Below are 27660 nucleotides of genomic sequence, written 5' to 3' on the forward strand. Positions count from 1 at the left end.
ATAGCTATGCAGTTTTCCTTCCCAGGATGCTGTGGCAGCTTCTCAACCACCAAACCAACTGTTTCAAACAGTCAGTTCTTTTCCTTGTGGGATCCTGGAGACATTTTTTGTAAATGACTTAAAAATTCCATGTTTTTCTTGTAAGTCAACTGACCCATCCATACACAGTTGTGCTGTCACGGTAAGCAAGAGTATAAAGAACAGCAAAGAACATAATTTTACCAATTTAATTTAACTAAGATTCCTTTTCTTCCTATTCTTGTTGACAGGATTCCTGTTTCAAGATTCTATCATGGTGAGAGAAGATAGATGTGATAAACTATCATGTCACACAGTAGGGTTTTGTTTTGTGGTTTTTTTTTTTTTTTTTTTACTTTCAGTTTCTGTATTTCTATCAGTCCTCCAATATGGAATATATAGGTTTTTTTCCCACAATCCAACATATAACTGTTGCCTCCATCATGTCAATTCTGCACTGGAGAATATAAAGTAAACTTGATTGAGCAATGATTGGAGGCATTAAGTTTTTGACAATAACTAAGGGCTTGTGAGTGATGCACCTGCTAAACACTTAAAGCAGACATGGAGATTCATCTTGTCCTTCAAAGTGAAGGTAAACAAGATTTACTCAATGAAATACCAGGAATATCAGGTGTATTCCACCTCAGCCAGCCCATTACAAAGGTCATTGCTGTCTCTTCCCTCTTCAATTCCTGCTCTTCCACTATTAATTTCCCTTTTAATTCAAAGTGAATATTGTGCCTTTTCCCTTCTTTTAGCTCTTATTACAAAGATCTGCTGAGCCAGAATAAAGAAATGCTCCATTTAGGAGGCCAATGCCAAGTGCATTGAGAGACATGTGTGAGCACTGATATGTTTTAGACAATAAAAAGGAAAATTTGGATTGTTTTTCTTTGTCCAAACAAAACACAGAATGTGCTTTTAAAAATATCAGGAAAAAAACAAACAAACAAACAAAACAAAACAAAACCCTGTGCCTCTGAAAATCAGTAACAGTTTAAGCATTTTCAATGTGTCTGCTTACCATTTTCTGTAGTTGGATTCATGGAATGAAAAGTTTATGGCTTACCGATTCAGTGAGACTTTTGGAAATTGCAGATAAGCTTCCACGTAATAGAAGCATTTTGGGAAGCATATAAAGAATGAAAGGTGCAAAAGGGATTCAATTTTTGACATTTGTAGAAATAAAACTAGTAATTAAGTTCCTGCAATGAGAGCCCTAGAAGATTGCTGTACATTGGGAAGTGGGTGAAAAGGAGCAAGGTTAAGTAGCAGCCTGCTGGAAGAGGATGCTGATTTCTTCTTGCTGTGTGGGAAAAGTAGCTATTTTTAGATAAATGTGATATAGACATGAAAGCCATATCACACACAGATTGTTGTATCTGTTAACATAACAATACTCACAGTTATAAAACGTTTGCTCTATTCCTTCCTTAGTTATTCATCAGCATATCGGAAGAAATTGCACAAAACAGGGTTTTTAATGGAAAACAAGAATAATTAGTTTTGGGGTTTTTTTAAATGGAAAACAAGAATAATTAATTCAAGCTCATATTAGGGATTTGCATCTGATAGTTAAAACTGAGAATGCTTAGCAGTCCAGGAAAAGAGAGACATCCTAAAGGAACACCACACCATAACCTTTGTGTCAAAAAGCATTGGTAGCTCTTAACACTTATTTACCCAATTTCCCTTTCCCAGCAGGATGCCTTTGGGAAGGGCATGGAGGTCCCAGCAGCACAGGTTATTTGAGAGACTTGGGCTCATTACAAGTGTATTCCTTGTAAAGCTGCTCATTCCAAAATCATGCCATGTTTCAAGACTTAAGCACAGAGTTTCCAGAAAAGAAAACCAATACATTAATTCACATTACTTTTCTTCAGAAGAAGAATAGACTTCTTCAGAGAGATGCCCTACCATGCAGAGAACACTTCTCTAAAAAATAGACCTTCTGGGGCAGTACATCACTGTCATCTAGTAATTAACCTGGACACTGAACACACAGCAGCATTTGTAGGATTGCAGATACCATTGATCTGGTTTGGGTTTTGTCTTCTTTGTACCATGCCCTCTGCAGTGCATTGGGCACATCCACTTTATCACAGGGGGAGTTTATAAAGAATTGTCCAAGTCCACTCCCCCCATCAAATTATATTCTGCATGAAAAATCCACTCAGCAGATAACAAGTGCTATGAATCACATTTTAATCTCCATGGGTTTGCGGGCAGCTGTGCTTTAAGCTGCTGTGAATGGCTCCCCAGTTATCACACAAGTTGCATGTGCTGTATACCATGGAGATAAGGATTTGGTTGCACTGGGGACTTTTAATATATATATATATATATAACTTCTTGCACTCAAGAAGTTACTGAATTAATTTCATGCCTATTTCTGAATTCATATATAAATCCCACTATGTGCAGATGTCTAGTCAACTCATATCTTTAAAAGTAATTAATCTTTTTTTTTTCTTTCATCCACACAGTTTCAGAAGTTCCTAAAAAGAGATGTTTCCCCACACATATTTATTCTGAGCAATCTTCTATAAATTTTTGAGGGTTCTTTCCTATATTAATAACAGTTTCCTTGGAGCATTTCTGTCAAATGTGATCATCCTTCCTTTATTACTTTCTGAAAACTAGGATTTCCTCTGAAGGACTTCATAAAGAATAGTTAAGACATCATACAGTTTAAATTCTACTCCAGTCAATGACATTATGTAGACCGTGGGCACCAGCAAAAGTATGGCTGGAAGTAAACTTTTCCTATTTCTTTTATACACACAAATATTATTAGACCTTTAGAGAAAACAGCAATTTCATATGAGGGTGGCTAAATCTTCAAAGGGTACTGGAAATATATGTCTTATGGCCAAAACATATTTTATACAAACTAGAGCCATAGAGAATGACTGTCTTCTTTCACTTTGATTTTCAAACATACATCTTGTACTGTAGGAATTGCTACATTTATTTCCATTTCAAATCAAGACTTGCACAAGACTTCAGAGAGGAGAAGAGAGGGAAAAGCAGTGACATGTTCTTGTATTTATATTACTGTTGTAAGTGAGCATTCTGCATATGTGCCATCTATTAAAATCAGTATTATGTTAACAGTTTTCATTTTCCCCACATGTTGAAGAAAGACTAGAAACAAAAATTAATAAGCTTTTCCCAGTTAAACACTTCAGTATAAACATTCCTTGTTTTTTAACTGATCTAAGCAAACTACCAGTGGAGTTCATAGGAATTGATGGGGTCTTTTTCAGACACTTCTGAGTGAACGATTTTGGATAAAATATAATTAAAATTAAAAGTGCTCGGTGCACTCTCCATATGCTTCTTGTTAATAATGAAAGAGATAGACAATATCTCACTATTTTAAAGGAAAGAACTTAACTTCTACTGCCTTATACATCAAAACTTTCCCTGTTCTGAACATGACTGAAATGGAAATTTAGTCAAGACTTCAAGGTATGTGTTACCATTAAATTGCAAGTTAGTATGGAAGATTAGAACCAAGTGTTATCCTTTCTCTTTCAGCACAGTTTATATTGATTATATATATATATATATTATATCTACATTATATTATATTATCATATTATCATATAATATTTATTATCATAGAATCCTAGAATGGGTTGGAAGGGACCTTAAAAATCTTGTTCCAATTTAAGCCATTACCCCTTATCCTATCAATGCCTGTCCTTTATATATATATTTTCTCGCATTTTCCCTAAATAAATGTATATTTTTAACATATATTAGAAAATGCCTCTAAATAATATTTCTTTTTCACAAAAAATGCTTGGTGTTTTTTTTTTCTTTTTGAAAAAAAAAATCTTAAAGAAAGAATTATTTTGATAATTTTGATTGACTGCTTTTTCTTCCATAACCCACACATATCTCTTCCAAATGAATGTACCAATCCAAACTTCCACAGAGGAATTTCATTCTGGGCTTGCTTAAGGGAGGTGAGAGAAGGAGCAGTGGTTTAAAAACTGGCAGGTGTATCTTTCCACTTTGCAAAGAGCAGCTCAGTGCTGTCACAGATAGTTCTGCAAAGAGCCACTCGTTTAATTTATTTTCTAGAAAGTGGGTAATTTTGAGGAAGGTGAAACTGTTGTTTGTGATGCTGGCCATATGCTTGGGGAAATAATGCTTTGGAGAAGTTGAAATAAAACTTTCAAGAGCTTAACATTCCTGCAGTGAGCATCCTCACAGATGGAAGGTGTCAGCACAGTCCCCAGTGGTGGTGCAATCAAGTGCTTCCTGATGAGTCAAAAGAGGGTGAGATTGAAACAAAGATTAAAATACATATATATGTGTGTGTGTGAGATATATATCTGGAAGCCAAAATGATAAAAAATGAGATAACATAAATAATAGGCCAAGATACTTGAGACATCTCGCCTTTCCCTATATTTTCTCAATCTTCAGGGTTTCTCTTTTTTTCCACATATATCCATTTTACCTCTCCATGACTAGGAAGCTGCTTTAATTTTTTGACTGAAAGCCAGGATTTTAGCAAATGAGTCTTTGTGAACTGTGTAAGGTAGAGAAGTAATATTAGTGCCAGGCATAACCAGACTTAGTTTAATTTACTATTTATTTATAACAAAAAGAAGATAAAACTATCTATTCATAAAAGAATAATCAAATTTTGTTACAAAGAACAACAGTAATAGGAGACAGACTTTTTGCCTCCACATGAGTAAAAAGCCAAGTTATGAACAAGACCAGGACCAGCGAGCCTTTCTTTTTCTCCAATATCTAGTGAGACCAGGTAAATAGTAGTTAAAACACACATAAATGACAGGCTGTGAAATCTTCTTTCAGCACTGCCTTTGCTATGCCCCTTCTGAGAGTAATGTTCCTAATTAGCAGCCCAGACAACCTTATATTGACACTGTGGCTTGGGAAACTTAAGCTGGCATAGATTTCTCTGTGTCCCTGCTGCTGACAGCAATTTGCCATAATTATGTCTGCAATGCCATTTACAAACTATGATTTTTATTAAAGATGTCACAATTCAATAAGTTAGATACACTGTTGTCTAAACTTTTAACAGCCATGTCCGGAGTGATTATTGCATGTGTTGAAAAATGAAAAATCAAATGAAAAATATCCATCCATCTTTTTCAAGTGACTCATCCTCGAATATCTGATTCCTCTGAATTAAATCAGCCTTCTCAGATATGGTTTCTTAAAAGTATAGTGCAGAACCTAAAACATACTAAATTTAAATAAGCAATTTAAAGCATCCAGACTTCAGGTTCCTCAAAAGAAAAGAAAGCTTCCCCACAGATTACTGACAAAAATATCGTTGGCTTTCTTCCAACCCCACAGCATATTAGGAGATACTGTGTTAAAAACCTATGAATGTGAACACTGAGACAAGAGCAGTCTCACAGGCTGAAGGATTTTCAAAAATATGAACCTAATCTAAATATTATGAGCACTTAATGAAAGCATCCTGATAGCTCACAAAGACACTGAGTCTCTCAGAGATGTGGTCTATTCTGTCACTCAAAGATTCAGGCCTTTGGCTTCCAAACAGGTACAGAAGAGAACACCTTTGGGGTTTTGGTGAGGCCCTGGCACAGGTTGCCCAGAGAAGCTGTGGCTGCCCCATCCCTGGAAGTGTCCAAGGCCAGGCTGGATGGGGATTGGAGCAACCTGGTCTAATGGAAGGTGTCCCTGTCCATGGCAGGGGTTTGGAATGAGATGGTCTTTAAGGTCCCTTCCAACTCAAACCATTCTGTGATTCTATGAATCTATGATTTATTCTATATGAACACTCCTCGGTCTGTTTAAAATCAGACTTTTATCCTTCTACTGGGTGCAGCCCCACCTACCAGGAAGATCCAAGGCCTGAAGCTTCCTACAGGTGAGGAGTTTTTAAACTTAGCAGTTCTGCATCTTTCAAAGGATGCCATGAAGGCCATGACATGGTCTGTCCTACAAGCTCCCTGTCAGTCCTCAGAACTGTGAATTACTGTCTGAGCACTAATCACAAGGTGAGGCCACAGACACCAGTTTTGGGGCCTCTTTAACAGTGCAGCAGATCCCCATGGAAGTTTACTACTCAGTTCAAAGTACAGATGTAAGTAAGAAGCTTTTTAAAATAAGAGTTGCAAAACACTGGCACAGGTTGCCCAGGGAAGTTGTGGATGCCCTGTCCCTGGAAGTGTTCAAGGCCAGGTTGGATGAAGCTCTGAGCAACCTGGTCTAGTGGAAGGTGTTCCTGCCCATGGCAGGGGGTTGGAATGGCATGGACTTTAAAGTCTCTTTGTACCCAAACCATTCTGTGATTCTGTGAGCCTGCACTGGCTAAGGTTGAATATTGAGCAGATGATGAGAGAGAAATGTGGGTTTAACAATGAACTTCCTCCTTCCATGGGGAATGCTGGGATTTATAGAACAGCAAAACCAACAAAAAAACCCTCACATTTTCCTCTTCTAACAAATCCCTCTGTTCACAGAGCACTCAGAGAAATGTAATGACGGTAGACCCCTGGTCTGCTTGTGTCTTTCCCTGGAACTTTACAGCAGGGTGGTAAATTCTGCTCCTGGAGTCTTTACCATATTTCTTGTTTTATGTGTGTTATAGAATGATTCTAGCACAAAATGCATCAAGTTTCTGGAATGGGTAAGATGAATGAAGTTTTCTGTTAGTGAGTCTTGCGTCACAGAGCTGATTGTGATGCCAACAGCTTAAACGCGCAAGGAAAAATCTGAAACAATTAAATAAGGTCCTTATGAATGGCCCTATCTTTCAATCCTAACTGTTAAAGAGTTTTTATAGAGAGTGAATTTTCTTACATCACTCTCATGTCAAAAACAAGTAAGAATAGTTGAAAACCATAACATTCCTAATTTCTGCATTACTGAGCTTCAAGAACATTGCCCGGTGATTGTAAACTTGTAATGGGGTCCCAGTAGCCACTCACATGCTGAACAATAAAGACAGATTTATAGAGGTACATAGCTATAACAGCACTATTTTTTTTTTAGCTGCACATTCAAAAGCTTCTTATAAATCTTCAGAGACTGTAAATCAAACCCAGTTATTTACTTCAAAGCAGTTAAGTCACCCACTGTTAAAATTAAGGCATAATTCAGCTACAATAGGCATCCCATCAAGCACGTGGCCTCAGAGAGCTGCACGTGGCAGCATTAGGCTGTGACACTTGCCTCATTTAACCACCTTCCAGCAAACCCAAAAGTGTGCAACCTCCCACCTGCCTAGGACTGCCCCCTGCACGGATTATGAACTCCATAAACCATCATCTCACACAAAAATAAGGTCACTTAAACGCTTTCCTGTCAAGATGCTAAGCAGTAGATTATTACAGTTTTAAAGATACGTCAATAAATAGAGTTACCTTCACAATATAAAGTACTTAAGGAAAATGACTTCCAGAGAAAGTTTGAGCAGTTTAATGGCAGAGGTAAGCAATGGTGCTTTAATGGTGCTTTTCGGGGGATAATGTAGAAGTGAATTATCTTTGACAACTCCTAAAGAATGGGTTGGAGAACAAAGGAAACTCATACTGCACATGTTTTGTAGAAGGTAACATTTGTCATTCACAGGATCCAGAGCATGCTGTAGCTTGGTGCAGGTAAAATGCAGGTCATAATTTTGTAGGATAATTTCATTTGGAGCCCACTATAGTTGTTATTAGGATTATGTGGTCTAGACAATAGGAATATGCAGGACATGACAGGACCTAGTGCTATAAATCAATCTGTTTCTTTTCCCCAAAGGGCATTATTACATTCATTTTTAATCAGGAGATAATACTGGCCACAGAGTATTTCATTCTGTTACACAGACATATTCATATTGGGCACAAAAGTGTTTGTCTTCATCACAAAGATATTAGGAGAAAAGCAGAAGACATTAAATTTTCAAAAACAAACAAACCAACCAACCTCCCAAAAACCAACCCACATGGCTAAAATAAATTGAATTTGCTTATAATATAATTAAAATCTGCATAATAAATCCAATTTAAATCCAGCCTGAGAATGAGAACTTAGAGAATACTAGAAAATTTAAAAATAACTTCAATAATATAAAACACAACTTGCACAGTTAGCAAACATACACCTCATTGTTCCACATAATATCTCAGAAACAAAACCACATCATGTACCTTACTAGATGAGATAGCCTCTTTTTTAGGGTTGCTAAGGAGAGAAAAAGAAATTGCTTCTTATATTAGGGACATTAAGCTGTTTCCTTGATTTTTTCCCTTCCCTCTAACAGAGGAATCATTGCCACCACCTGATGCCATCAGCATGCTGCAGCTTCTGCAAGGCACTGAAACCACTGTACAGCACCTATAAAAATAATTTGCTTCATATTATAGTTTGAGCAAAACAAACAAATAAACTCCTTCCCATCTACAAACAAGTGACTGTAAAAAGTACATACCATATAATCACTGCCTCATCCTCCCTTTCATCCTCTCTGTCCTTTTCTTTTTTTCATCCATTTATTACATGTTTTCAATATTAAAATAGTAAACTTTGAGGAGAAGACAGGTTTTTTTTTTTTTATGTGACTCAACCAACAAAGCAGACAACTGCCCAGATTTAACATATTGGCACCACTGATGCACTTTAAAAAAAAAAAAAAAAATTTTTGCTTTTTCCCAGGAATGAAAGAAATAAAAATAAAACATGGCTTTAGATTTATGCATAAATTATTTTTCTATCCATTTTCAACCACACATCAGAACACTGCTTTTTTGCTGTCATTGTTTATTTATTTCTATCATCACCACTATGCTGCTGCTATTGGTCTACCCAAGCACTACCTTAAAACAGAATAGCATCATAGATTCCAATACAAGCCCCATAAATCACTCAAATAGCTGTTGCTTCCAGAAATATGGCTCACACTCAGTGAGCTTATATTCGCAGAACTTGACCTTTGCTTTTCAGAAACCTTCCAGCCCTTTCCAAAACTGGCCTCTTCAGGAAGATATGAGGCCATAATCCCACTCCTTGTCAACCACAGAATACCTGGGTACCTTGTGCTGACCACTCCTACCTTGTGTATCCCCCATCCTTTTAGCATTTAAGGTTTCAAACCTCACAGCGTCCCTGTGCCATGTGGAAATACTGTTATACTCCTTCTACATTTAGAGGGGGAAAGACAAGATTACTTGCTAAATGACATCCTGTAAATCTCAGGGAAAACAGTGGTCTCCTGACTACCAGCATGTTGTCTTTATTCCTAAATCATTGCTCCTTTCATGTAAACAGTGAAAAGAATTTGTTCCAACACTTTCAAAGTTCAGAGGAAATACCTGGATATGCACTGCACCCTCCTCCAGGTCCCCTCTGCAAGGCCTGCTCTTGTCTTCCTCACAGCAATGATTTCTGCCAATAATATTTTTTTCTTTATGAAAGACTAATTGTCTCTCCAAGTATTTGTTTCCAAAAGGAAAAACAAACAAACAAACACAACAACACAACAAAAACTCAAACTGTGCACATTTTTTAGAACACAGAACATGGATTACAGTGCATTCATGGACTGTTATAAAATGTTTTCTCACTGCTTCATCTTGAGTTGCCTTTTCCCAGTGGGTTTGTTTCTGAAGGTAATGCAGTGGTTATGACTGTTTAAAACAAATCTGAATTGTGCAACCAGTTGTACAGGCTCAATGACTAAACAATGTATTCTCTGAGTCTTAAAAGGAAAATAAGTATTTTCAGTATACTCATAACTAGAAGAGAAATGGCACCAATCTTTTAAAACACATTATTCTTATCTCCTTATATACAAGTATAAAAATACAAAAATAACATAAATAAAAAAATGGAAACATATACTTAAGCAAAATAGCAACAACATGCAAACAAATCCAAAAGTGCCAAAAAGAGCGAGAGTCCCTGGAACTACACATGTGAAACCCAGCACATCGAATGGGAGGTGTTGGTAAAACACAGGGTGTTCAGCTCTGCACAGCAGATCAAACCTTCTGAATGTCCTGTCCTTCTCATTTAATTATTTACAATTCAAACACTTTTCTCCAGAATGAAGAAATTTATATAGCTGAAGTGTGGCTTTAGCGAAGTGATTTTCCCAGCTTAAAACACTGGTTACATGCAATTTTTTCAGTTTTTGAATAAGTGCTTCACTCAAACCAAATTTAAAAATTTTAAAGCAAACCTAAGGTTTTGTTTTATTCAGCTCAACTGAAAAATATTGAAAAGGATTTTATTTATTTCATAACTTTGACATGATCCATAAGGTTTCCAGCATTTCAAGTTCTACTCCAAAGCTTCAGTCAAAAGAAAATTCTAACTCAAATTCACTTCATTCTAAGTAGAAATCCACAATTATGCATATTGAGAACACAATAATGTTCCTGTGAACTGGAGATAATTCTTGTTGAGCCACTTGTTGCTTCTGTCAATCAAAGAAGTTAAAAACTGAAGAAATTGATGCTATATTAACCCCCTAAATAAGATGGTGGGTTTGTCATGTCCACCACAGTGTAAATAATAATCACAGTTTTATCAACTTTTGCAAACATGAAATTCATCTTTTTGTAGGGGCTCCTGATAAAGTACCAAGTGAAGAACAAGCCCTTGGTTTTATTCTGATACACACAAAGTTTTTGGTGTGTCTCTGTCATAGACTCCAGTCCAGCACAGAAATACCCAGGCTATGGTGAGTGCAGGAAGCAGACCAGCCAAGAGCTTAAGGCTTTCATTTTATCAGATACGTAGCTTTTGATTTCAGATCCACTTTGATAAGAGCAATTTCCTATTCATTTCTGAAGAGCATGATATTTATTTACCCTTTTCCCTGCAGTAATACAAAGCATTAGATCAAAATATGAATTACAAAATACAGCAATTAGCAGAGGCCACAAATCTGATCACAACTCGCAATATTTGTGTTTAGAGTCTATCAGTCTTTTCAATTGCATAAGTTATGTAAGCAGATTTTTTTCTTCCTGCTGCTTCCCAAAAGCAAGCAGTATGTGTGATTCAGTCCTTGCAAATACTGCAAATTCCTGATGGGTAACTTCACTGATGCCCTGGAGACTCAGATCTGTAGCAGAGACAGCTCAGTGCATCCCTAACACAGTTCAGGCTCATTGCTGAAAACATACAGTTCCCTTATGGCTTTAGCCACTGACAAATCTCTGTCTGGGATGGACTCTGGTCTGTAATTGCTCAAGTGCTTCATTTTTTATATCTGAGCATGGTACCAGTTATGATGCTGGATGTAAACAAATCGTATTTTGGATTTTATAGTTTTTATGTCCCCTTCGTTCCAAAAGTACTTTCAAAGAAGACACAGACTTTTTAAAGTTTTCTACAGCGTTGATCTTTATCTCAGGGAAAGTCTTTAGGAGGCAGAAGATTTAACTTTAATGGCACAATCCAAAGCGCATTATGTTAAAAAAAGTCTGAATGAAATATTTGCATTATTAATATTTGGAAGTACATGACAAATTTTCTGTTAATTAGTCTAAATGAAACAAACTTGGTTAACATCCATTAATATTCAGCCATGCATTTACAGAGGTGTATCTCCACTTAAGAAGATAACTACTAGCTAAACTATTAAAAGTGTGAAAGTTTTGAAAGGCAATATAAAGTACTAGTAGAAAGTGAAAAAAGGTCGTGCATATATAATTAGCTGATGGTACCTAATACTGAAATATTACTCAGATATTTTATTGTCATTCAAGACAGTTTCTAAGAGTGTGCACCTGCAGCCTCAAATTTATATACAACTTTACTGAAATGGGCAGGTTATAACTGTATGTCTCCTATATATCTCCTATACAACTCTTCCTTGGAAAAAAAGGCACAAGACAAGCTCCTGTGAATGCTGAGGTCCCGTCAGGAGCCCAAAAACTGCAGCAAACTCATTAGAGGACTCTTAATTGCTGTAAATCCTGCATGGGATCAGAAAGGAGCAGAAAATTTGGTTGTAAAAGGCATTATGATTCTGTTCTTGTTTCACTTGCAGCACAAAGAAAAGAACTTTCTGGTTTTATCAGCCAACAAAAAAACCTACTCAACCAGTGCTGGAATCAGAGGACTGAGGGAGCATCTCTCCTGATCTCCGAGAAGGCTGTGCTATGCAAATATCTCTGTCTCCCTGGACATTTGCCTCTCACTGAAGTCCACAGTGGATTTACAGAAGCAGAACAAGTTCAGTTTTTGTGAAAATCATATCACAAAGAATAGTTGCAGTGACTACCGAGTAAAATCCAAAATGAAGCCAACACAATGCATATGGATGTCAAAGGTTTATGGGGAAAATGTGTGTTTAATCCCATAAACCATGCAACACTTAATTCCACACTTCATAAAAAAAAAAAATTACTTGTAAGGTTTTTGGTTTTGTTTGGTTTGGCTTCATTTTTACTTCTATTTCATTATTAATTTGTCTGGGGATAAAAATACTGCTGTAAAATAATCACTACAAAACTGTGTGGTTTATATTTGCAGCAACCTAGTTATCTATACATTACATCTTTATAGCCCCCACAATTATTTCATTCTACCTTCAAAAGCCTCTTAATAAAATACAACTGTTACTGTTTTACAAGCAGCATAATAATTCAATTTGACAGAAAGGAAGAGTCCCTCAGCATTCTTCCTGATAAAGATAAATTTACATGGCTACTGACACTATGACAGAAAGTCTTATTCTTATTTGTAAAACCTTTCTGCTTCTGAGGGAGTTTTCGTCCTTGCTCTTGGATTTCCTCTCTGGTGCATGAGCTGTTATACCAAGGAGGGGCTGGGATGTAAAGGAGACACAGAAAGATGCAGTCATGCCCCTCTTTAGGACAATAATGAAGCTAATTAAGATGAAAGTCCAAAAATGGTCAGTAAGGAAGCTGAAAAAACAGGAAAAAGGGAATATGACAATTCAGCACTGAGAAAATTTGTCTCTTTGCAGAGACAGCATTCAGGAGACTGTCACGGGCAGAGCCTAGGAGATAGAGAAGGGGGAAAAAAAAAAAGGAAAAAAAAAGAAAAAAAATTGCACTGAGAAATACCATTGAGATAGGCTTTTTATTTTCTGTACTCAGTCTGAGAATTAACTGTCCAGAGCACAACCACTGAAAAGTAGATATAAAGAAAACAGACAGCACACTAGCTTTGCTAAGAGCAGAAGACAGAGGCAGGGCTTTGACCAGTGTCAATGCAAGATCAATTGTGGAAGCTGGATGAGTAACAATGCTCGAAAAATAGTGGTATTACATCTTTGAACGACTGAAAAAAATCCATTTGTGGCAATTAGCAAGCAGTTAATAAATAGCTCTTGTGTCAAAAGGGATTAAGTGCAGGTAACCTAACTTTGGAGGGAAATGCCACCAATTCAGAGTCTCTGTCAAGGCAGCTTATGCCTCATAGTGACATAATGAAATGTTACAGCAATGCTATTAGACAGCAGCACAATCCTCAAGTCAAATGGAACAGTCTGTACCCAAAAGATGCACCAAAAGCAGACAGATTCTTCCCAACTAGTACTTAGAGCGACCTAGTAGATGGAAGGTCCTCTTAAGATCTCTGCTATACAGATGACATCTTAACTCTCATGCAAACACTATCCAGCATTGAGATATAGACCTGATAATATGAATTTTATTCAATGAAAAGGATAATGGGTTTGCAATATGCACCATGGTCAAAGGATGAGATCCAACTGATCGTGCTTGTTGGAACAGAAAGGTTGAATGAAGAAATGTGAGCTACCCTTGCTCTTCTAGTAAACCTGATAATCATCAAAAAGGTTGTGTATGGCCAATAATCAGAATAGAGTAGCCAGGAGCTAAAGAGAGAAACACCTGATAAAAGGAAGCTTCTGTGTAGCCTGGGACTCCAAAAGAGTCTTGTCATTACAGGGGAGAAAAAAACCTGTACCTAAAGGGACAATTATCAGACAGTGCCATCTCCTGCACTAAATAAAAGTCCATAGTGCACTAGGAAAGCACCTCATTGAGGCTGTGTCAAATACTGGAACAAGAGTTCTGTAAGTCCAGGTACACCAGAATGAAGAAGAAAAGTATGGACAGATGGGAAAGAAAGCATTTCCTGTATCAGGGAGTATGAACATCCAATAAAGATTTGGACTTGTGGCTGAAATACCTAAAAGCACATGAAAATTAAAATAAAATATAAACAGGGGTACATGTGCAAATCCCAACAGACACTGAGGAATACATGAGGGAGGACTCAGGAAAGATGAAGTCTGGCATAAATGACAGTGATGGACCCATGGAACCACCTAAGATGTGGGTCAAACCTGCTTCCCTGTTAAGCATCACCAAGTTCTACAACAGTGGTCTGTGCTGGAACCCGTGTGAGATAACACTCACAAGTCACCTGGAAGATGATATGAATAACAAAGTGACAAGGTCCAATATTAAAAAAAAAAAAAAATAGCAATGAGGAAGGCCAATTTTGAAGAATTTCAGGACCTCAGGAGACTGAGTGACTGGACAGTAAAAGGAGATGGGAAATTCAACTGAATAAATTAATGAGAAGAGTATCCTAGTTGTGTATATTTAATGATGCCTCTGTTTAAAGCATTTAAGAGTGAGATATTGATACTCAACACACCAAAAAGCAAAAAACACAAACAGACAAGCAAACAAGACCAAAACAAAAGCCCCCAAAAAGCCCACCTATGAACAAAGAAAGAAAGGTCACTATTCCAAAAACAGCACTTGTGCAGTCTTTCCAGAAGTTCAAGAACATCAATATGAGATCATCCATGGCTAATTAGCCAAGCGAATGCCACATACAGGACAAGTATGATGTGATATTTCTTTAGGACACTCTTCCCACCTGCTGTTTGCCCCCATTGCTGTATGAGGTGCTCTGAAGGCTACTAAAGTGCTCTATGAGGTGTAAATGACCTTTGACACAAAGGCTTCTCAATCCTGTGCATCCTCCAGGCTCATGGGCTGTCTATCACTGAAGAAAAAAGCAAACACATCCTACAACTGTATGACAGCTTTTAGTGCCTGTCTGGAGACAAGTGGGGGCAGACTGTATGCAGGAATAAACACTTTCCCCCAGATCTTCACAGTTTTTCTCCTCCTGAGTAAGCCAAACTTTGCTTTGATTGCCATGAATATTCATGGTAATTCACAGGAAAGCTGAAAGGAGCACCATCTCCAGGGCTTAGTGTTTCCTTCAGTGACTGAGCCTCATCAATGCCATGGGAAAAGGCTTCAGCTATTCTGAACACAGCACTAATAGCTGTGGATAGTCACTACTAAGAAGTGGTTTAGGTCAGGGGGTGAAGGAGCAATCAGGGGGACCAAAACCAGAGAAAAAAACCAATAATGTAACCAAACAGACACTGTTGGGTACTGGCCAAATCCTCTGACCTCCCTGTCTGATGGTCTTCACATCAATCACATCAAAAAAGTGGGAGAGCCAAAAAGCCATGTTTGGCTTGTGACCAGGAGGTTAAATAGAAGGTTTTGGGATCCACAAGTAGAGAGGCACATAGCTCTCCCATTGGAATCTGCCACCTCTCCATGTCCATCACCTGTTCCCAGCCTTGGCAGATTAAAACTGCATTAGCACAGAAGAAGCAAAATGTTTCTTTTCATCCAGATCAATCCTGTCCAAACACACCTGCCAAGAGAAAAGCCTGTGTGCCTTCCCAGGTGAGGTATGATCTGTCTGTGGGTATAAAACACAGGTGGCAAAGCTAAACACGAGCCCTGTAGGATCGGTACTGGTGTACTGAGATAACTGAGTGCCAAGGGAACCTGAAACTAACACCAGCCAAGCAGAAAATATCATGCTCTGACGCATCATCCCAGAAGAGATTTTGTGATATTCTGTAGCAGAATAGCAGCTAAAACCCAGGCTGTGCTGCCCAGTGCTTGTTTGGAGAGAGCATGTGAGGTGCTTGGTGCTTGTAATGATGAAGACACAAAATGCCTTTTAAAATGAGGGAGAAGGAGATTCTGTCATCCAGAAGATGCTGCTCTTGCCATTCCTCAGCTTCATCACACAGAAGTGTTAATACAAAATTGCACATCGTGGCTTTGGCAGGGCAGAAAATTGTGAGAGATTTTCCACATTCGTGCCACTAAAAAGAATTTTTGCTAGTCTGGACCAAGAGATATTACTTTAAATAAATGATTGTTCCTGAAAGTCTCTCTGTGCTAACTGGAAATGGACTGTGAGTTAGCTGTGAAGTGTCAAGGAGCATGTCCCTTACTATGGGCAGTGGTTGCACCAGCCTTCTTATAGGAAAATCTTCTCTGAAAGCCTATTTGACTCTGACATTTTCTGCATAAATCATTCCAAGAGGAAGTTTTCCAGCTTCTCTTCCAAAAACTTCTAGGTCTTAAAAAGACAAAGATGAAACAACACACCAGTGTCTGGTCCTGGCTAAGACACAAATGCCTGTGCTGATACTGTTGTGCCTACAGAAACTTATCCTTATTTAAAAAGGTAAACCTATCAAACAGACCCTATCCATGGGAGAATAAATCTTATAAGCCTTAAACCAGCTTAATAAATAAACACAAGGAATGCCATCACCAGAGTTGCGCCCCATTTTCCCACAGGAAGCACCACCTGAGCGTAGGATCAGCCTCTCCTCAGCCTCTCCAGAATAACATCCAAACACAGAGCAAGTTACATTGTGCTTCAAAGGAATCTGATTCTACCCATCTGGGACACACACACACACTCCAAAATAAAGTTGGATTGGACTGTCTTTTGAGGGAGAATGCTAGAAACTAAAGGACTGTATTTTCCTTTCTTCTGTGGATCCAAAGCTTACACTCACTACCTGCAGCTAGTGCTGTATGACCTGTCATAAAAATGAAGTAATTTTCATAGTCCCTGCTTTCCCAAATGTAGTCTTTCATCTTAAAAGATGATCTATATTCTTTGTTCCTAACTACAAGACTTAATTGCCTTCGCTGAAGAAAACACTTCGAATAAATCCACTTCAAGCAGTTCCAATCACTTTGTATAACTGACTTTTCTACCATTTTTTGTGTCATATGCAGATAAGATGGGGATTTTTTCACACTAACAAAGAGGACAGATTAGAAGAGTAGGATAAAAAAAAATAATGTAAAATTACACAAATATCGCTAAGAAAACTTTTTCTATTATTTTCCCCCTAATACTTTGAAGAATATCCTTTTTCTGGTCACACAAACACAAAAAAGCTTCCTATTAAGAACAGGATGTACAATTTTATGTGGATAACCCCATGGTCACGACCATTTATTTGGCTTGAGCTACCAGGGAGTGCAATTATACTTGAGAACACTCAGGCTGAAATCCTTGACAAAGAGTTAAAGTAAATTAATTTGCCTCAATAGATGTAGTGCTATACGTTGAAGAGAAATGGCAGAAATGACCTGATGGGCAATACAAGGTGGAGGGAAGAAAAGGAAGGATTCAAAATTAAAAATCAATTTTGCAGTAGCCACAAAAGGACCTATAAGACATGTGCAGGCAAATATAACAGATACAGAGACACAAAGCTCCTGCCATGCCCTGGCAGGCATAACTCCAGGTGTAGGTCTGCAAGAGGAGGTATTAATCAGGTGGATAATTTCTGCAGTGAGTACTGGGGGGTGTAAACAAGCAATAACTCTCCACCAGAGGAGTTCTGATTGAATTTTTAGAAGGTATTCCCACAAGAAGCAGCCCATTGTCCCTGCTGTCTCCTACCTCCAGTGCCCCACCGAACCTGCAGAGACCGTGCAGTGCAGAGCTGTGGGTCAGAGCAGGACAAAGGCAGGTTTTATGCTGCCTTTCCCTCTGAGGAGACATGCCCAGACCATGGGAATTGATGTCACTCTGCTGCAGCAACACAAGAAAAGTGTCTGGGGATGTGTGTGTGTTTGGGAAATACACCCCCACAGCTAAATCTGCTGGATTTTGTCAGTCAGAGCTCCAAACCTGGCTCCAAGCAGAGTTTTTTAAGTCTCCAAGCACTATTTCCCAAATCAGAATCAAAGAAGAAATTGGACCAAGTCTCTGCAGTTGGTTCATGTCCATGGGAATTACTATTCCTTATCTAAATAAGACTGAACTATTACCATGAAGTTTCAGGAAAAAAAAAATATTAGAGACCACAGGCTGGTGTGTGCTAGCACTATGAAAAATGAGCAGCTCATTAATTCCAGGCACTGTATTAATTTCAAACCCATCATACAGCCCTAATTTTACAAACAGGTGCGCTAATGCAGATCTGAACACCACAGAGAACAGAGAGAGAGGCACACAGGACACAACTGGTGAAGGACTGCAAAACATAGTGCTCAGGTCCACTCTGATGATAAAGACAAGTGACAGAACAGACACACGTCCAGTTCAATACAAAACACATTTTGCCAAGGACTGTACTTAATTTCATTGTTGTGACTAAAAGGAAAACAAAATATCGACAGCAGAGCAAATTGAAAAAGCATAATCAACCATGATCCTTATGGTACTTAGATATCTAAAGTATTAAAAGCCCTCTAAAATACAACATTAAAAAAAAAAAAACACCTTCAATAAAACAGGAAGAATGCAAAAAACCATCCTCAAACAAATATACTTTATGTCTACGATGAGAGTGTTCTCTAAAAGTAGAATAGTCACAATGAGTGGTGAATGAAAAAAGCCAAACCCTATTTTTTAAGAGTTTTTTAAATACAATTTTTTGTTCTAGTAAATATAAAAATAGGAAACTATTAAAACCCTTACTCTGCAGAAATGACCATATCTTACAAAAGCTATCCTGATAGTCCAAAGCACAATCTCTATGAAGAATTCATTGCTTTGAAATGCACCTCTAAGAGTTGTAATCAAGTTTGAGATTTGAATATTCCTGAACTGGGTGGTCAGAGGGTTTGAGATTTGTTGAGAGTTATTCTTTGATGTACATCTCTCCTTAAAAGGATTTTTCAAAAGCTTAGGTCCAGAGCTGAGGCTCTGTTCTTGAGTTTTTAGGAATCTGTTATTAGCACCACCATTAAATGCCTCAGTGCTGTCGTTTCTGAGCTGATCTGGGAACATCTCTTCTGTGAAAGATGAAGAAAATTGTAAATTTTTTGACTGCACACTGTTTAACAGTCTGTTCACACTAATGTGTCTATGGATGAACAGCTCCTTCAGAAGATAACAACATTCCACAAATTGAAAAGCTGACTGAGGAATAATGTTGTAATGCAAAGTCTAATTCAGTGTAAGATGGGTTTATGCATTTTTAAATGTATTTTCTTAACTGGGGAAAAAAAATAAAAAAAAGGCAGCAATTTGTTTCCACTAAGACAGGAAATATTTTGATATTTTCAGGAACCAACATACATGTGGTATTTGTGCTAAGGATGTGCCTATTTCATTGTTAATATTGTCCCAGTGGCAAAGAATCACTCCCAAGTGTTGTGCAGTACTATTTTGCCAGACAAAAGGGAGCATTTCACATTTCTTCTTCCACTGTACTGCTGGTTTTGTAACTTCCACACATTTTAGTTAGTCTGTAAAAACGCACATCTTAAAAACCTCTTGCATAGGTATAAATACTGCAACTCACACTGAATACATGAGTGAGGAACACAGAAGTGCCTCTCTGTGAGTTGCAGTATTTAATGTGTTAAAGCCCCAAAATCCTTCTGAAGGTTCCTGCAGGAGTTTGCCGAGACAGACACCACTGTTTTGCTAAAACATTGCCAAATACTTACTGTGAAGGTACTGAGCGACGTTTATTATCCACTCCTCTGTTAACTTCCCAGCTTTGGTCATCTTGGAACACTTCAGCTGACTTGAGACGTCTCTTGATTCAATCCAACAAACGGTGTCCTCCCTGCAGCTGTAGTCCAACGTCAGCACTGCAGATCCTTTCACAGGGGTTTGTGCAGACATTTTGCTTCCATTAAGATACAAAACCTCAATTGTCTCAGAGCTTGCAATCAGAAGAAGAGGAGGTCTATCAGCAGGCTCTAAAAACAAAGTGGAGAGAGTTGAAAGGATTAACTGGCTGTATGTACCATATTAATCTTTGGAGTTCTAATGTAGTTTTTAATGTTCTTACCTGCTTGCTGTAAGAGATGCAATAAATTGGTTTTGTTTTTATTTTCATAACTATCATATATTCCAAATTACTAGTCTATTTTATCCTGCTGTTCTAATGGTTCACATCATTAAATAAAATTAATTACCCTAGCCCCACAGCTTCTGTTTAATTCCAAGTATCATTATTGGAACATTTTTCATTCCCAAGTCATAAAATGAAATACAATTTATGCAAATTATTTCTATCCAGATTACTGGAATTTTTAAAAGAATGAAGACTAGTAAAACCTGCAAAACTCATGAGTACACAGGAAATGGTAAGGTGCTTTTCATATTAGAGTCTGTAAAATAAGACATAAACTGAGGAGTGGATGCTGCTAAAAGATCTTAAAACCAACCAAAAAGTACTAATTCATTGAAACTTGGCTACAGCATAGAGATGATGGACCTACAACCATCTTTTATAAATGAGAAATAATCATGCAGTAGAGGTTCTTGACAGGAAAAAGAGAGTGTCTCATTTCCACTGGGTTACCATTACTGTTGTAATAAACAAAGACAAAATATGAAGCAGCGATTCAAATTAAGATATTACACACAACTGAAAGTACTGTCACAATCATCTGAATCACTTTACCTGAAAACCATGCCAGTAATTTATCAAAATACTTCAGCAGTGTGTGAAAAATGAAGAAAATAATAGTGAAGACTATATATCTTAAAATACGCAATGTTCCAGTTCAAGTTTAAACTTCAAAAAGTTACATTATCCACAGAGAGGAACAAATAACTCTCACTGAGATACAATATATTTAGCATTATCTCGAGTGCTATTGGGCACAAAACCAGTTGTTCTTGCTTTAGGTATATCTTTCATTTATATGTTACTCCATTGATTATTCAGGGCTGGTTTCAAAATTTTCATCTGATTTAGTCAACTGCAAATAAATATCAGTCTCTGAATGATGAGGAGGTTTTTTTTTCCCCTGGGAAGAACCCCTTTGTTTGCAACAGTGGGGTAACATTGCTTTGCTTTAATTTATAATGAAGAATTTATAAAGAACTGCTGTTGACTGTGTGAATTGGCTGGAAAAACCTCCATCCAACAGATGTATGTATTTAAGATAGAGGATAGGGAAACTGCTTTCTGAAAAAATCCCCTTCCTGTGAGGTGTTCAGCAACCAGTCCCGCTCCAAGTGAGATTGAGCTGATGCAGGACATTATGAGAAGATTTTTTGAGAGAGGAAGATACATCAATCCTAAAACTCATCTCAGGCTTACCAGGAGCCTGAGATAATTTTGCAATGATTTACGTTCAAGAGAATCACTTAATAGAAAGCTGTTCCTTTGCAACATGTGCAAAACCACTGAAACGTGTCTATTCACCCCGCTCTTTTGCTAAAGTAAATAACGTTGTCAAGTGGGCAAACTTTTGGATGTCGGATTTAAAAACAATTATCTTAAAACACAGGTACTCTCACTGCAGTTTCAAGCACATGTGAAAAATATTTGTGTTGCCAAGTCAAGAGCTCTCACCCCAATGTAATCTGCTTCTATTCAAAGGGGTGTTTGAAGGCTGCGTTGACATGGAGCACTTTCAATCAACAGTCTACCTAATTCAGAATTTCAGTATGCAATTCCAGCTGTCTAAATGGTGGGGGGGGGGGAAAGTGCATAAATAAAAGGTTTCAACAAATAATACTTCATCAGGAGGTCTGATTAAAGAGAAAAAAATGCTTCAGTGAATACAGTGCTCAGTGGTCTCGCTCAAACCCACAGCAGTAGGTGTTAAATTCTGTTCTTTGGTACTATCAGCTTTTATTTAAAAATCTTGCTTGATGATATTTTTTTTTTCCATCTAAAGTACTTCTTTTCTATAAGGGATCAACAAGTATTCTTCCTAAAGTTAATTACATTTGGTCTTTTCTTATTCCTTCCCATTTCATAATGCATATTCTAACTTGTAACACACTTTGTCCCTCTCTAGTAAATCCCACACTGACACCTGCAAAACCACACTTCTGCAGCAAGTCCTCTTTGGGACTTTCTAGCTGTCCTCATCATCCTCACGTTCACTTCCACCAATCCATGACTCAGTTCCACACATAAGGTTTTCTTTGTTTGTCTTTTTTTGTTTGTTTGGTGGGGTTTTTTTGTTTTGTTTTTGATTTTGGTGTTTTTGGTTTGTGTTTTTGGTTTTTTGTGGTTTTGTTTGTTTGTTTTTTTAATTTCAGAAGATATGTATCAACTGCAGGGGTTGAATTTCTTTGTGAAACAATCCCTTGTGGTGCAATCCATGTCCAATCCCCCTAGTCTTGTTTTCTTTTTTTTCCAAAAGAGAAGGCAGTGTGGTTCTTGTTAAGCAATTTTCTTTTAAATCTGCCAGGTAGGTCCATTTGCAGTCAGTATAAATCTCTCTTCCCCCCTGTTCTTATCAATTTTTGCTACCCATCAGAAGAGAGCCAGACTTAAGAGCTTCTGTCCCTATCACCCACTCACCCCAGCTTCCCAGACTGGTACAAAAGGTGTGTTTCCATCTGCATCCTGCTGAGTTTGGGGATTTATTTTGACATCTGACAGCTCTGTGCTCAGCTTCTCTCTTCCCACAAAATAATACCACTGCTTAATTCTGGATTCAATCACTCTTTTCCCAACTACCAAGAGTGTGAAAAGACCTTTATTATTATTTTTGCTCTTATACTTTGTGCTAAGTCGGACATTTCTACTCTCTGCAATCTACAAAGCCTCAAAGAAAAGGCAGCTCAGGGGATATTTGCAGTTCCAAAGCCACCACGGTGATTTCAGGCTGCAAGAGAGAACCATATCTTTCCTTGCACTGTTTTGAACTGACCTATTGAAAACTTTAACAAGGATTTAATACCTCACTAAACTCCAGAGAAAGGCTGTATTTTAGTATTAATGTCTAAGACCTAGGAGAATTCTTAACAAGAATTAGCTTCAAACCTCTTGAGCACCAGTTGTAATCAAACCTGGCTGCAAACAAAGGCATGGTAAGGACTCGTGGCACGGCTAAGAGGTTCTGCTCAGCAGGCACTATTACACATTAAAAATCCAGAAACCAGATTACTGAGTTTGAAATCATAATTTTAAAGCAGAACTACATGAAATAATTCGATGGATTGTATCAGACAATCATGGTTTTTTCACAGTAGGGTAGGTAACCTGCTTCTTTCAGTGCTGCTCAGATAAGGGTGATTTCATAGTTATTATATATATATATATACACAAAAATATTAAAAGTTCCTGCAGAAATTTTTAAATTAACTTACTGTATAGCATAATGCTGATGAGAAACGAAAGAAGAGATATTAAAGAAATCATGTATTATCCCTCACAAAAGCTGCTTGTTTGTTCCTCAAGAACAAAAGCTGAAAAGTTGAGTGGACAGATCTGGGATGAGTTACAGTGAGCTGGCAGTAGCTTTTCAAATAAGTGGACTTCATGTGTGTTATTTTTTCACAGGTTTTTTCTTTTCTTTTTTTTTTTCTTCTTTTTATGGGAAAGATAAGAAGTGAATGGCTCTTTAATCCAGGGAAGTTTTATGATTCATCCTTCTTGACTAAAATGAAAGCATTTTCCTTTGAATTATGTTTAAGATAGAGTAGTGGAAAAGATGAAAGACTTACATTTCCCTCCTCCCTGATCTTGTCTAAAATACAGATCAATAAGTGATGCCACAACAAACCAGAAATGAAGGTGTTTTGCACTGCCAACAGACCTACTTCTCTGGAAGAAAAGCTTCAGAAATGCCAGCAAGTTGGGTTTTTTCCCACCACAATGATATGAAAAGGATAAAATCCAGAATTGAGTGTTGATAAGCAGCTTAAACGCCCTTCTGCTGGGGTGTGCACTGTAAATCATAAGTACTTTGCTCTCACCAATACATGTACGGTATAAAAATCTGAAATATTATTGAGCGGTGTTGAATTAAATGCAGGCCCATTTTGTTTTGACGTTATTTTTGATGTTTAATCATAACGTGCCCCACAAATGGGCTGTTTTATCTCTAAAGCCTCAAGACTTAGTTCTGTGAGATTATACAAGAAAGCTGTGTGTCAAATCACTAAAAGTGCTGAATTTTTTCTAAATACCCCCCAAAAAAAAGTTTCATTTCATCATTTTCAGTTCATCCTGCTGTATCTCCATGACATATATTTCTTACCACATGGCATTTGTCTCTACATAGGTTTTGGAGACATAAAGTATACTATAAAGTTTTGGAAAACAGACGAATTTTATTTCTTCAGCTAAAGTTCCCAATTCTGTCATTTTCTTTCTTTACATACTCTTCTCATCACGTGCAGACCTTGCAATATAGGCATAAAAACTTGGTAAACACAGAAGTTCTAAAATTCTCTTCAGCAAAGCTGTATTTTGTTTCATTTTCACCTTAGAAGTAAGTCATTAACTACTTCTTTATTCATAAAAGAAAATGTGGTTAAAAAGTCTGGAAAAAACCGCAGTGCGCTCCCAGCTGTTTTGATACCTATTTTAACATCCTTCCCCAGAGGGACTGGACAGCTAAAAGCTTCTGGCTCCAAAGTTATTCAATTGTGCTGAGGGAAAAAATGCAGAATTTAATGAGGGAGAAACCTCACCACCTTCAGAGCCGAGTGTGTGGCTGCCTGAAGGGCAGGAAAAAGCAATTTTTGAGAACTTTGCTCATTGAACCATAACATGTGGAGAGTTGGTTGGGTGGGATTGGGCTCTGAGGCCATGAAAGAGCTCATGGAGACCTACAAGGTCACCACACTATCCCCTGACCCAGAACAGGGCTCCTCCAGACTCAAACAAGGGACACTCGCTCAGCACCTTCTGTAACTAGGGCCTCCAGAACTTCCTCCACCTCACCTCACTGCTCATAAATATTCTCCATTTGCAGAGGCAAAGGGTTGAGGGTTTGGTGTTTGGGATTCTGTCGTGCGTAGGATCTCCACGTGGATGGCAATCTGCATTCTTAGCAGATGTCTTGTCATTAATAATGAAAATTTTCCACAATGCCTAACCTAACCTGCACCTCTAGTGCTGCTTCTTGTCTTTCACAGCTTTTACACGCAGAGTGGAATATTCCTTGGCTCATTTACTCTGTTTGTGTGACAACCACTTTTGCCAAACGTAGACAAAGCAGGGACCTTGCTCTTTCCACCCTTATTTTCTTTAGATTGTTTAAGGAAAAAAGTTGATAATTTTTCTAAGTCCTGGGTTGTTGTTTTGTTGTTTGTTTTTTTTCCTTAGACACCTTTTTTTCCTGGATTCTGTTCTACTGACCCAAAGTTGCCCTGTCTGATGCCCCTCACTTGGTGTCATAACCCAGATGAAACAATAATCCTAACCTAACCCTAACCCTACTTATACACACCTTTCCCTCTGTGCAACGAGGTGATATGGATTCATTTTTGACCTGCGATCCATTAGACATTTTGGATGTTTGGATTTTACGTACTTTTCCCCCAATCTATTTGTGCAGGGCCACACCACATTTTTGTCCCTTCTCAAACCTCATCTTGCAGGAGAGAAACTTGTGAAAATTGCTTTGTATGACCAGGGGAATTATGACTGTAGCAGTGAGGGTATAGTAAAGTGATGTGCATCTGGCACATGGAAAAATCACCAATTTCCACCCTGTAGGTTGGGCCCAGTGAAAGAACACAAACTATTACAAGCTCTTGCATAACTGTGCAATAAAAGCACCTTCATTACTCATTCAGGTTCCTTTATAACTTCTGTGTCCTATGAAATATTTGACAAAAATACTAATCATATTGATAATTTAATGCAGCATTAATTCTAGGAAAAGTTGTGTTTAGACACACACAGAAATAATGTAATGAGCAACATTACATTACATGTCTGTACAACACCATGATCTTGGCTTGTATTGTCCTGCAGGGATTTCTCATGAGTGATGATTCCTTTCCAAAAATAACAGAAAAGGTGAAAACTAGTGTAAAGTAAAGATGATGAAGTAGTAAAAAGTACTTATTGGTCTAAGAAGAGAAACTCCATGGCTCAGCTCAAGCCCAGTACTGACTTGAGGAAATCATGAGGATTTCCTGATCTAAAATTATATTATTAATTTTCATGTATGGAGAAAGAAGAATATTAAAATATTTTTACATTGTAAAAGTCCTTCATGAAAGGACTTTCTTATCTTGCTTATCCACTTCACTGTGGACTTTTTTAAAAAATGTTCAGCTATGTTGTGTGGATCAAAATGGTGTAAGCAGTAAAATACTCTGTAACTCTCAGTGGTGCTCAGTCAAAACATATTTAGCAACAGTTTTTAGGTGAGGAAACCTCAAAAAAGCCCAGTAGTTCTTTTTATTTTCTGGTGGTAAAATAACTACAAAAATGAAGACTCAAAAATATGTAACAAACATGGCATAAACTTGTGGGCTGAAGCATTGTGGATGTTGAATAATTCCTTAAGGAACTTTCTGGGGTTTTTAATATAAAATCATTGTTAATTCAATATGCTGAATAAGAAAACACTGTGTAAAATATTGCCTCATTAAACACAATTGACTAATTTCCTCAGATTCCCAATTCGCTATAACTAATGAAAACATGCACTTATCAACAAAAAGCCTTGTGTGAATATGTATATCATGAAATTCACCTCTTGGGATAATGCAAGGACAAAGCAACCTCATGTCTTTTTTTTATCCTAAGGGTACAATTACCTCATGATCATTTCCCTGTCTCCATTGTCTTCCCAGAGTAAACAGCCTTTATTGTTTGTGTGAGGAAAATCTTTGACTTATTTATGAACAGGGAAACTGGGAACTCTTCTAATCTTGGCTGAATTGAGTATTTCACTTTAATTAATAATAACCAGATAATAACTTCTAATATTGCCCTTGGAGTATTGCCTTAATATGTGAAAAGTTTTTCCAAGGTTGTTGAGTGGCTCTTTTGTAGCAGAGGGAAGGAAAGTCCATCTCACCTGTGTTCATCTTTGTCTTTTCACATGAATCCTCCAGACAGGATCAAACCACAGAATATTTTCAGCAAGGTAAAAAGATGTTAAAACTTACTATTTTTGGCCTTGCAGGACTTGTTATCAGGCTGAAGTACATAACCCTCCACACAGCTGCAAGTGTACGATCCGTCCGTGTTCACACACGTCTGGCTGCAGCTTCCATACGTGTTACATTCATTCATATCTAAAAGGGCAGTAACAAGATCTTGTTTAGGGATTGGGAAAAAAAAAGAAATTCAATGAAGTTCGGATTTCTGAGAGACATTTAAGTCATTAAGTAATTATGGTGTGATGGTTCATGCGTGATGCTTCCCCTTCTCAAAATATGATTTTACCATGGATGTTGGCTGCTGAAATTACCCCAGTAACCAAACACAAGGGTAGGAGTTTTCCAGTTTAACAGCTCTTAATTTTGAAAGATAAAAACTTCTTTATTTCAAGTAGTATCCAAAGCCTCCATCATGTTAGGATGTACCTTGTTGGTACTGGAGACCACTAGTTATCAGGGTTGATGAATGAAGCAACATTTCAAGAGAGGAAATAATTGATTATCATTCTCAACCTATTTTTGCTGGCA

General features: G+C 37.6%; 1 protein-coding gene across 7 annotated transcripts in view; it reads right to left on the minus strand.

Annotated features, from left to right (window-relative positions):
• Window positions 1-27660, minus strand: part of LRP1B (LDL receptor related protein 1B) — a 670422-nt gene that overhangs the window by 286088 nt on the left and 356674 nt on the right. For all 7 annotated transcript variants that reach the window (XM_050339267.1, XM_050339266.1, XM_050339263.1 and 4 more), the window contains 2 exons: window positions 27139-27267; window positions 19749-20006 (listed from right to left, as the gene is read on the minus strand). In XM_050339267.1, the coding sequence (XP_050195224.1) occupies window positions 19749-20006; window positions 27139-27267 (387 nt within the window). The remainder of the gene's footprint in view (window positions 1-19748; window positions 20007-27138; window positions 27268-27660) is intronic.

The sequence above is a fragment of the Myiozetetes cayanensis genome, unplaced genomic scaffold (genome assembly GCF_022539395.1).
Source record: "Myiozetetes cayanensis isolate MyiCay16 unplaced genomic scaffold, myiCay2020 scf9, whole genome shotgun sequence".
NCBI classification, from domain to species: Eukaryota; Metazoa; Chordata; class Aves; order Passeriformes; family Tyrannidae; genus Myiozetetes; species Myiozetetes cayanensis.